This window comes from Zootoca vivipara, chromosome 14 (genome assembly GCF_965207765.1).
Source record: "Zootoca vivipara chromosome 14, rZooViv2.hap1.1, whole genome shotgun sequence".
Classification (NCBI taxonomy): domain Eukaryota; kingdom Metazoa; phylum Chordata; class Lepidosauria; order Squamata; family Lacertidae; genus Zootoca; species Zootoca vivipara.
This window is the reverse complement of record NC_142597.1, coordinates 43,682,790-43,695,208: the sequence shown is the minus strand read 5'-3', so window position 1 is coordinate 43,695,208 and position 12,419 is coordinate 43,682,790. Positions and strand designations below refer to the sequence as shown.

The 12,419-nt window shown below is 45.9% G+C and overlaps 1 protein-coding gene across 1 annotated transcript in view; it reads left to right on the top strand.

Moving 5' to 3' along the window:
• The first annotated feature begins 10,636 nt into the window (after positions 1–10,636).
• The window catches only part of P2RX5 (purinergic receptor P2X 5), a 31,719-nt gene continuing 29,936 nt past the window's right edge, over positions 10,637–12,419 (top strand). Inside the window, exon 1 of the mRNA XM_035139404.3 lies at positions 10,637–11,011. Coding sequence (XP_034995295.1) covers positions 10,875–11,011 — 137 coding nt within the window. The 5' untranslated portion in view covers positions 10,637–10,874. The remainder of the gene's footprint in view (positions 11,012–12,419) is intronic.

Sequence of the window (12,419 nt, the reverse complement as noted above, 5' to 3'; positions counted from 1 at the left end):
TCTTGGGTTCCTGAAAACCATTATTATAGTGTGGCACTTACTGTAACAACTTCATGGTGAGTACCGGCACCTATTTTTCTAGGGAAAAAAACACTGATGGGTTTAATCTGAGAACCTCAGGGGCTTTGTGTGGCTTTTTGGAGGCAACCTCATTCTCCGCATGGCTTAGTTCACAGCAAGCTTGAGATTGTGAACATGTTTTTTTTTCGCCCATTCTCTCACTCCTGCCATCATCCATCACCTCCCATTTTCCATCTTAAAACCGTGACCTGGGGCCTGTAGTTTCGCCATCAACCGATGGTTCTCCTTCCTCAAACCTCCCACTCCCCACACTCTGTTTTACCAACCTGCCAAAGACTCCTGGGTAACACGAAAGCTTTCTCACTATCTTTGTGACATTTCTTATCAGCCTAATAAAAGTATTGCCCTAATATTGGTGGGTTTTTTTTGTTTTTGGATTTTGGATTTTCTACCCCAAGTTTCTCTTCTGCCTTGCTTTCTCAAGCTTCCCTCATTGTCCCCATCGACTGGTACTGATCCAGGCTTTTCGACCAGTGCCTACAGTGCTACTGGTGGGGACCATCCAACTTTAGGCTTAGGACCCTCGTACCTACGGGACCGCCTCTCCTGGTATGCCCCGCGGAGGACCTTAAGGTCAACAAATAACAGCATTTTGGAGATCCCGAGCCATAAGGTGGTTAGATTGGTCTCAACTAGGGCCAGAGCCTTTTCAGTACTGGCCCTGACTTGGTGGAACGCTCTCTCACAGGAGACCAGGGCCCTGCGGGATTTGACATCTTTCCGCAGGGCCTGCAAGACAGAGCTGTTCCGCCTGGCCTTTGGGTTGGACTCAGTCTGACCCCTATGTTTTCCTCCCTTATGGTTTTGATTTGGGCTACTTTAAAATGAGGCTGCATTTTAAAAATTTAAATTTAAACTGCATTTTAAGCCATATTTTAATTAATTGTTTTTCTTTCTTTTACGTCTTAAGTGTAATTTTACTGGTGTCAGCCATTCTGAGCCCGGTTTTGACTGGGGAGGGTGGGGTATAAATAAATAAAATATTATTATTATTTTTATTATTATTTGGGGAGAAACCCTCCATCAACTCTAAATGATGCCATTATTCTTTTGCACAGAGGTTCTAGGGCAGTGATGGCCAAACTTGGCCCTCCAGCTGTTTTGGGACTCCAACTCCCATCATCCCTAGCTAACAGGACCAGTGGTTAGGGATGATGGGAATTGTAGTCCCAAAACAACTGGAGGGCCAAGTTTGGCCATCACTGACTAGGGGATGTGGCCTTGTCTCCTGGGCAAGTCGTGTGCAAGACGTAACCTGGCATTTTGCTCTTTCTCTCATCTACATGTCATTCAGCGACTGCCTGGGGAATCCTTCACATGACTCTCTGGGGTGTTAATGTAGCAGGCAAAACAATCCAGCAATTCAAAGACACTTTGGGGATATTTAAACAGATGACTCTTTATTCGGGGGATGGTTTGATGCAGAAAATCGGAATGTCTGCTTAAGAAAAGGTTTGCAGTACTGACAACCCCTAAACTTGCACCTGACACCTTCATTGTATAGCTTTTGCCTTATGCAGAAGACATAACCTCTTTACCCTGGCCTTTTGACACCAGATAAAGATAGATATCTATCTGACCAACCTGCAGGAGTCAGTGGAAGAGAGGAGAGCCTGGTGTGCTCTGGTCCATGGGGTCACGAAGAGCTGGACATGACTAAACGACTAAACAACAATGATAGATAGATTTGGTAGGTAGGTAGGTAGGTAGGTAGGTAGATAACAGGCTAATGTAAGAAATCTAAATCTCCACTATCCCTCACTTTGTGCTCTGTTGGCTGGAGCTGATAGAAAAGAGTCCAACATCATTTATTTGGCCTGGATGGCCATAGATTCTCCATTCTTGAAATAAATTAAGAAAATAATCTCTTGTGTTTATAAGATGTTGGAACAGGTGGGGGGGGAGGGACGACCTTTGGGCCTCCCGCTGTTGCTGAACTACAACTCCCATAATCCCTGGCCATTGGCTATGCTTGCTGGTGATGGGAGTTGTGGTTCCGCAACATCTGGAGAGTCAAAGTTCCCCCACGTCCGAATTAGAAGGAAGCTGTTGGCAGGCACACAAGCCACACACAAAGTTCTCTCTTCCAGCCAAGCCCCTTAGCTACTGTGGATCTGGTCCTATTTCAGGTAGGAGACCCTGTCAAAACAAAGCAGATGAACATAAGGAATGCATATATATTTGAGGCAGACATACGTGCTGCGTATATATATATATATTTGCAGTCTGATCATCCCTGGCAAGTCGGGGAGGCATAAAACTGACCGTCCTTTGGCAGTTGGCCCAGAAAAAGGAGGAGATTTGTAGGAGCACATTTGAGAAATGGGACCAGACTGCTGGTCCAGCAGATTCCTTCCTGGATCATTAATCCAGAGTGTCCCGTTCTGCTCCGTTAAATCCCTAAGTGGCAACCGTGAGCCACTTGCAAGGAAGATCTATGCATCACCGAGGGAGCCTCTGCATTGCATGTCTTGTAAGTCCTGTGGGATGGGCCATATGTCAGAGCGTTGCTCATCTGCGGAGGGCAAAGCCTTTTAAAAATAACCAAAACGTCTCCTGTGAACTCCCGACACAAGCCGCCTGTCTTTGCCAGCCAATCTCCATGCCCTGCCTTTTCTCAGTAGGCAAAACTGCAGCTGGACCTCTGAAGTTGGGAACATATCTCAGTGGGTGAAGCCTCTGCTTTAAGGTCCCGGGTTCAAATCCTGACATCTCCAGTAAAAAGAAGACGGAGATCTGGGGGCCAAATGTGGTCCTCTGGATATCTTGATATGGCCCTCAAAACTTTCTCCAAGCCACACATCCTCTTTCCGGGCCACACCCCTCACCCAACTAAGCTTTTCATTTTCCCCCTCCCCAATGTTTTTTGTCTGGATGGAATGTTCCCCGCTCTCTGACAATGCACCTAATTAAATCCGCTGTCAGTGATGCTTGAGAAAAGAGATGGCAGACCAACCGTGGCCTCTCCCAAGGACAGCAGACAAACAAATCAAGGTGAAAAATGACCTCCTCAAAAAGACGCTCACCGTCAACAAAAACATCGTTTCAGGGGAGTGCAGGAAAAGTGAGGGGAGAGAGACACTGGCAGTTTCCCCCAACGTGGCTTTGTAGTCAATGTGAGAGCTTGGGCGCTGGGATTTTGAGGTGATGGAAATAATATCTAAAGCCATGTTCAACTGTGATACCACTTTAAGCAGTCATGGCTTCCCCCCTAAGAATCCTGGGAGTTGAGAGCGGTTAGGAGACCTCTCTATTCCCCTCCCAGAGTTACAATTCCCAGAGTTCCCTGTGATGAGGGATCGATTGTTAAACTACTCTGTGCGGGAAACAGTATTTTCAGCACCCTTAACAAAAGCGCAGTTCCCAGGATTCTTTGGGGAAAGCCATGACTGTTTAAAGTTGTACAATAACTGCTTTATATCATCATCCTGCGCCATTGGCTGATAGAGTTGATGGAAGACGGTAGTCTACGGTCACTTGGAAGTCCACAAACAAGGCATCAGAGGGGAACTGCAGTTTTTGGAGGCCAACAGCTATTAGATCTGTATGCTGACCGAAACACCGAGGCATTACATTCCGAGCCTTGATTTTGGGACCTCAGAACTCTTTACTGTTTCTGCATCCCCGCCGTCCATTTAAAGCTCATCTCCCTCACCTCTGGGAAGGGTCCTGGGAATTGTAGTTTGTTAAGGATGCTAGGAACTGCAATGCTGTGCCAGGTAAACTACAGTTCCCGCGATCCTTTGGGAGGGCGTGTGCTTTAAATGGATGTGCAGCTTGTAAGAGTCCGGCACCAATTCAGTGGCTGAATGGGCCGTAATAGAACGCCCTTCCTCTTCATCATCATTGTTAGGCGATGGCCTGTGGTTTGGCTTTTTTAAAACACACACACAGAGGACACCGCTGCTGCAGGGGAACAGTGGCAAACAAGGACCTGTCTGAGGATGAGCCTTTATAAATGCATCTCGTGATCTTATTTTAAATGCCCTTTAAACGCTGGGGGGGAAGCTTGCTGCAGAGGGTGCCATCTGGCTAGCATTTGCGATGCCCCCAACCCTGAAAGACTTTCCACAGCAGTCCTTAGTGTAACGTTTTCAGTGGTGCGTATTGGCCTGCGCCTGTGACATCCCGAACACACCCATCTAAGAAGGGCCCTGCTAGTCGCTTCATAGCCATTCTGGACTCCTGTTTATTTCCGATTCCTCTGACAGACGGGCATGGTGGTTAACTAAAGGAGTCGGGGAGAACTTATAAACACAGAACAAAACGAGCTGTCAAGATGTAATGAATTAAACCTCTGGCACACCTCCAGGGAAAAACAGCTTAAGATGGAGTAAATAACAGCCAACAAGAGGTGGGCGGCTGAGAAATGTTAAATCCATAAGCGTCGACTATTGAAATATCGTAGTAAAATAGATCACTGGGCAAAGGCGGATGTAACATTTCTTCTTTTTCAAATAATTTTTATTAAAAAATTTCCAATTAAACAAAACAAAAACAATTTTTTAAAATACAATTCATCTTATGTTCACCCATCTCAGTTCATTTCGCTTCTGCCGAGCTGTGACTTCCCTCCCTCCCGTCATTCGGCTTTGTTTCTCACTCTTAGCTCGCAGTTCCTTTTCACCCACATTTTAAACCAGTTCGTAGGATTTATTTCAGTCCTGCAAGTGTCTTTAAACTTCTACAGTTCTTCTCCCTTTGGAACTTTGTCTCTCCCTGGTTACGGATCCCGCAGGTCAACTTTGCTAACTCTTGCATAGTCAATCATTTTCGTCTGCCACTCCACTCTTGCCACAACCGCGGCAAGGACTTTATTAGCCCAAAAATGGAAACTACAAGAGATACCGACGATTGAGGATGTAACATTTCTTAGAACAGTGGGAGCCCTCTCACTGGAAGTGGGGGGGGGGCTGCAATGAAAAAGTTGCACTATGTGTCATTGGTTTAAAAGGGAAACCTTTTCAGCAGTGAGTGGTGGTGTAGAAGGGTGTGGTCAATGAGAGAGAGGGGGGGTCTTCCTACATGCCTTAAGGTACAGCCAGGTATCCTGCTCATTTTTATGAACTGCTCGTGTATCATAGCCTGTAGATATTTGTATATAGCTCACAATAAATATGCTGCACTGAAGAACCTGGAACTCTGAGCATTTCTGCTAAAGCGCTGTGACTGACTGATTGATTGCGTGACTGCAGAAATGGATAAAAGCCCCCCATCCAAACAATGACTTTCATCAGTGCAGGTAAGAAAATAATAATGTTTTAATTTGTATAATATTATTATTTTTTAAAAAAAATATGAAATCTTTATTTGCATATTTTAAAAAGTTACACGCAAAAAAACTCCAAAAAAGATTACAAAGTAAAGAGAATACAACGACGTTTAAAAATGCAAATTTGCATAGAAATCAGATACAAAGAGAAAATAAGATACACATACAAAATATATCAGGGATACAAAAAAAAAAGAAAGAAAGAAAAGTAAACAACAAGAAAGAGGGGGGGAACACAAAGAGATTTTTTTTAAAAAGATTTGACCTCCTTAATTTTTGTCATCTACAATACAATACTGATACAGTACTACAATTTCATAGTACAGTGCATTGATTATTGCTTTCATTTTATGGATCAATGGTCTCGTAGAGAGTAAAATTCATGTTAAACGGCTGTTTTAGGGGTTGTTTATAAAACGGATTAATCCATTTTGCATTACTTTCTATGGGAAAGCGCGCCTTGGTTTTAGAATGCTTTGGTTTTGGAACAGACTTCTGGAATGCATCAAGTTTGGGAACCAAGGTTTACAAGGCTTAAGTCGGGTTGTGAATCCATAGCAGGGACCAGAGGAGGAATGCCCTCTGGGAGGAGTGCAGAGAGAATAAATGCCATGGTGTATCTGCAGCAAACTGGACGCCTTCCTCTGCCCCGGCTGCAACAAAACATGTCTCTCCTGTATCGGTCTCTGCAGCCACAGCAGGTGCCGTGACTCTCCAACAAATTGATTTCACCTTCCCAATACAGATGGATGCCAACCAACACCACTTTGTGTTGTTTTTCTTAAAAATATAAAGCAGTATAGAAATGAAATAATGATAATGATTATTAGAGGGAATGGTGTACATTTTCTCTCTCTCTAAGGGGGCTGATAGGTGGGGAGAGAATAAACCAGTTCGGCCAAGCTTCCGGAAAGTTCATCTGAGCCATTGAAAAGACTGCTGCGGAAGGCGCCTATTGGCTAGTGCCAGTATGTCACCAACACTCCATGGTGAGACAATAGGGGGGAATAGCTGGGGGGGGGGTGGATGGGCGAGGAGCAGCCCTAGGTGCCGCCTAAGGAGGTTGCCTGTCTTTGCCTAATGGTGGAGCAGGGGTCTTGGAGAACTGCCTAAACCGCTGTGCGAAAGAAGACCAGGAATAAAACACCTGAAAGGCGAGTCAGATAAATCCAGCTAAAGAAGAAGGCAATCCATTCTCCATCTCATAAGTCACACTCTTGAAGTGAAATGGAAATTGAAAAACTAAATAGTTAGACAGATGCTTCCGATACTCAGTGGCGGCCCGACCATTGGCATCCCATTATTTTCTTCAAATATATAAATCAGCCAAACGGGTGACACCTCACCATTTTGTGCACAAGGAAGGCCTCCTTCCGAGCAGCGAACAGCAGAGCCAGGCTGTTAAACAATGCTGAAAGGGGCCCATTTTCATTATGATGAGGCTGTTATCTCGCCTTGCAACCATTTCTAGTAAATCACTTCTCTGGCCGACATAAGGGCAATGTCATCATCACTATATAGGTATGTTTTTGCAATGCTGTGCCGTCTCAGCTCAGCCGCCCCGACTGGAGACTCTGAGCTGTTGCCTTTGAAATTTATTTTCATGGGAACAGTAATGACCGTAATAATAGTAAGTGCACAGGGAAACCAATAATGAAAACTGCACACATCAATATAGCATTAACTCGGAGGGAATCTTTGACCAGGCCTTGTGGCTGCCTTAAATGCAGAGGCGGGCAAAGCTCGGGGCTTGTGGGCGGCGGCGGCAAATGTGGCCCTTCAGGTCTCTGAAGCGAAGAAGTGAAGAAAGGGAAGAAATGGAGGCAGTGAGAGATTTTACTTTCTTGGGCTCCTTGATCACTGCAGATGGTGACAGCAGTCACGAAATTAAAAGACGCCTGCTTCTTGGGAGAAAAGTAATGACAAACCTAGGCAGCATCTTTAAAAAGCAGAGACATCACCTTGCCGACAAAGGTCCGTATAGTTAAAGCTATGGTTTTCCCAGTAGTGATGTATGGAAGTGAGAGCTGGACCATAAAGAAGGCTGATCGCCGAAGAATTGATGCTTTTGAATTATGGTGCTGGAGGAGACTCTTGAGAGTCCCATGGACTGCAAGAAGATCAAACCTATCCATTCTGAAGGAAATCAGCCCTAAGCGCTCACTGGAAGGACAGATCGTGAAGCTGAGGCTCCAATACTTTGGCCACCTCATGAGAAGAGAAGACTCCCTGGAAAAGACCCTGATGTTGGGAAAGATGGAGGGCACTAGGAGAAGGGGACGACAGAGGATGAAATGGTTGGACAGTGTTCTTGAAGCTACGAACATGAGTTTGACCAAACTGTGGGAGGCAGTGCAAGACAGGAGTGCCTGGTGTGCTATGGTCCATGGGGTCACGAAGAGTCGGACACGACTAAACGACTAAACAACAACAACAGGTCTCTCAAGCTGGCCCTGGGAACTCTCCCCAGGTCCCCAGGATACACCATGAACTGGTCCTCCTTCATACCCTCTTCGAGTGTTTTTGCTGGGCTGTTGGTGTGTTCTTGGACTCTGATAATGCCCCCTTGCCAGGACGGAGGATGAGAGAGGGATCTGCTAGGTAGGACTCCATTACACTGTGGGCTATAAGGTTGCCTCTCGCTCAGAAATCTAACCCGTGAGGGTCCATGGGTCAGTTGGAGAACACCAGCAGCACGCCTGCAAGCAGAAAATCCCGGGTTCGATCCCAAAAGGCATCTTTAAGTAGGGCCGGAAGAGACACTCTGCCTGAAACTCCGGAGAGCTGCTGCCAGTCAGTGTCGACTGTACAGAGCTAGATGGGTCAGTGATTTGGCTCCGTATAAGGCAGCTTCCTGTGTACCAGACATCGCACCTTAAGGTTAGGGCACATATCAGACTTTTGGGGCTTTTTAAAAGCTTTCTTGTTGCTGTTGGGCAGAGTGCCCTGCTTTCTTGCTTTCTTTTTTAGTTGGTGTTTTGTTTTGTTTTGTTTTCTTTTGTTGCAGGGTTAGGTATGTTCTGCCTCTTGTTCATGTGGAGCGGCTGTTCGGAGTATCACCAATTTTTTCTTGAGCTCTGCTTCCTGCATTGCAGGGGGTTGGACTAGATGACCCTTGGGTGCTCTTCCAACTCTACAATTCTGTGATTCTATGACATTTTTATAGTTCCCAGTGTGCCCCCCCCACACTCAAAAAGCTTTGTTCCCCCTTGGCTCTGAGCTTATTTCTCATTGCAGCTGCTACTGACCACAGCGGAACTAAATTCAAAATACTGTACAGTGCTACCTTGGTTCTTGAACGTCTCTGTTGTCAAACGTTTCGGAAGCTAAATGCTGAAAACCTGGAAGTAAATGCTTCCGTTTTCAAACGTGCCTCAGAAGTTGAATGGCTTCCGCTGCGTGTTTTTCACTTTTCTCAATTGCATTTGCAGCCAGCCCTTTGCACCTCGGTTTTCGAACGTTCGGAACTTGAACGGTCTTCAGGAATTGATTATGTTCGAGAACCAAGGTACCACTGTAAATGTGGCAGAAACAAATGGATCTGGCACTTCTGGTTCTTTCAGATTTTCATTTTTCCAATCTTGAATTCAACTCTTCACATTCTTGCAACAACATGTGAATTTTTGTTTTTTAAATGAATTTTGGAAGCCATTTAGTGCAAATATGTCCCAATAAACATATTTTTGGTATGCTGTTTTGAATAACGCACACACATTTGGTAAAGCAACTTTCTCTACTATTATAAAAAATTGTATGTTATTTACTGCATTGTATTCTATTTTATGAATGCCTTGCCCTAATAACGCATTTTCGTAAATAATGGTTGGCGAACGGCATCACTCACAACATTCAGGAAAGGTTTCGAAAGGTAGCTGTGTTTAAGTTCCTGCAATATCATTATTAAAAATGTTTATTCCTTTTATTACTTATTTTTGCCATGAATGAAAGTGAGAGGGCCTTACAAAGTGAAACAAACATTAAAACCAAGCATAAAAATTTAAACAAGCCTGCCTACACAGCATACATTTAAAATGGATTTATTTTCCAATATAGAATCTGTAATTTACCCCCTCCCTAGAGCTACAACTCCCAGCACCCTTAACAAACTACAATTCCCAGGATTATTTGTTGGGTGGAGGGGTAAACATACTCAAAATGTGCTTCCCGTCACGTGTTTGCAGCATACAACTGTTGTAAAATTTAAGCTGGTTCCTATGAACCCAGAGAAATGGATCTTGACCCAGGGAGAGCTCAAGGATCCAGGCAAGCAGACGAATTTAAGCGTCTCCTGCCCACCAAATAACAGAGACCAAACCAGGACGTACGAAGCAAGGCACTTTTATTTTTGCTGTTGCAACAGGGTCCTTCCTCTCACACAGGAGAACAAGGAAGGAACCCCAAACAAAGATGTCTTGCCCTTAAAAAGAAATTTGAAATTGGTTTCAGCCCACCCCCCAGAAGCATCATCCATGTGTCACAGAAGGGGTGTAGCCCAAGACCCCTCTCCCTAGATTCATCATAGGTACATACAGAAAGGGGAGGTCTGGTGGCAGTAATCTGAGCAGTCTGGACCCTGCCCCCTGCCCCCAAAACCTAATCAACAAAATTGAGAGATATTTACATTTCCCTGTTTCCCAGCCAAGTTAATCACACCCTTTTGTCTGGCAGTCAGGTATCAGGATGCCAGGGATTATCACTTTAATTCCTGAGACAATGAGAAGGTTCCCCCCACCCCACTTCTTCCTTGCAGAGGAACACCTGGTCAGAGAGAGTCAAAATGGTGTCAGTCAGGCCTGTTTTCCTGTGCTGCTTCAGACATGTTTCTGTACATTCATGTACATGTTTTATGAACAATTATTATATATATATATATATATATATATATATATATATATGACCTCAAAATTCTTATAACACAACAAAACACTGAAAAAAAGCACACCTGCAAATTCATCCCACCCGTCTTTAAAAGCTGAGCAAAAATGCATAAACAAAGAGGCCACAAATATGCTTAATATCCCCTCCAGATTAAGGACCCCAAACCTGGATGATTGCTAGGAACGTTTTGCCAGGTGCCTAACAGCGGAGCATCACAAGGAGGCCGTTTTGCAAAACCGGGTCGTGAAAAGACAAAGGCGGCCAGCTTTCTCCTCCTGCAGAGCTATTATTGCAGGCTTGCAAAGGCTGAGGACCTTCTGACTCAGGCTTGAGATTCCATCACAGGCGGCAAAAGGAAGGTGGTTCTTCCACATACCTTGTCCAACCAGCAAGGGCTGCTGCTGCTGTTGCGAGATCTATGCTCAGCTGAGCTCTTCCTTGCCACCGAAAACCCAGAGCAGAGCAAGCGCAGGAGAAAACTCAGCAGCAGAGCTGAACCGGAGCTGGCGTTTCAGCTTTCCAGGAGAAACACGTGTGTGGCTAATTCCTCTCCACCTGTCTTTTTTATATTTTTATTTCCCCCCTTCCTCCCAACCCCTGCCAATCTTTCTCCTCCTTCAGATGCTGAGCCAGCCGGGAGAAGATGGGGCAGGTCGCCTGGAAAGCTCTGTGCCTGTCGCTGTTCGATTATAAGACGGAGAAATATGTCATCGCCAAGAACAAGAAAGTGGGGGTGCTCTACCGAGTGGTCCAGCTATCCATCATGGCCTACATTGTGGGGTAAGGAGAGAATCTTTGCTCTTCGTTTTTTTTAAAAAAAAATTCTGCGTCATTGATACAGAGAGAGAGAAACCAGACTGGTCCCTCTTCTCCATCACCTTTTCTGATGTCTCTGCCTGATCATAGAATCATGGAATTGTAGAGTTGGAAGGGACCCGAGGGTCATCCATTCCTACCCCCTGCAACGCAGGAATCTTTTGCCCAACGTGGGGCTCGAACCCACGACCCTGAAACTGAGAGTCTCACGCTCTGTAATTGATGGATTGTTTCATGGCTTGTGGGGCTTAGCTCGAAAACTGAAATGCAGGGAAACGTCGCAGCAGCTGAGCAAACTGCCTTCTACCAGGTCAGAAAATCGGCCTGCCTACACACCCAGTGTTGCCCGCTCTGAGTGGCAGCTGCTCTCTGGGGTTGCCTTGGGCAGGGCGAAGGGTCCTCTTCATTGCCAGATCCTTTGAAACGGGAGAGGCCAGAGGCCAACTGGAGGGGCTCAGCTTTAATAGTTGTGAGATACCCAGTGGAGGGAGGGTGTGGGGGTCGAGGGGGCTGGTGTGTCACTGCTCAGAACCCCCTGACCTTTGAACCCACCTAGGAGGGCTCATCTTATGACCTGGAAAAAACTGCAGGGAATAGGTACGTTTTATAAAAAACACTGCGGCGTTTTGATTTTGCCGATTTGCACTGATTTTGCTCGATGCTAAACATTCTGCTGTTGGGGCTCCTTTGAGGATGGGCATAAACTGTGTTGCAGGGCTTGGCAAAACCAGATTTTGTTTTGCAGGGGGGTTGTCAAGATGCTGTCTTCTAACTGGTGGTGTGGGGTCAGGATCCTCAATCACCAAGAGAGACAGAGAGGGGAGTATTTGGGCTGTGAGGGCAGCAGCTGGGCACAGATCAGCAATGCCCATTTCCCCTGCTTGGCAGATGCCCAGAATGTTGACGGCCGTTACCCATGTGGTTCATGCCTGCCGTTCCAAAACTATTCCTTCTCGGAAACGGCTGCTTCAGAGTCTCCAGGGCAGGCATTGCACCCAGGGGTAGCTATCGACGGGCGATCGCTCCCCGCCAGATAGGAACAAGACATTTGTTGGCAAAACACCACCCTTTGGGGGGGGGGGCCTTCCCGGTGGGCATCTGCCGCATGCCGTTCAGCTTGCGTCTGTCCCTCCCTGCTGACAGAGTGCAACCAGAACATCTGCGCTTTGCCGTGTAAAAAAGAAAAAGCTCATCCGCATCTCATTCCAGGTAGAGTGCTCCTGATCATGGGGTTTCTACTTAGCAGTCCATTGACAGACCTCTTTAGACACGGCCTATTTTTAAAATAACAAAATACTGGCTGGCGAGTGAGGGCTGTCAGTTGCTTTTAGCCACCACAGCTGAACAGAACCTCCACAGTCAGGTGCAGTGT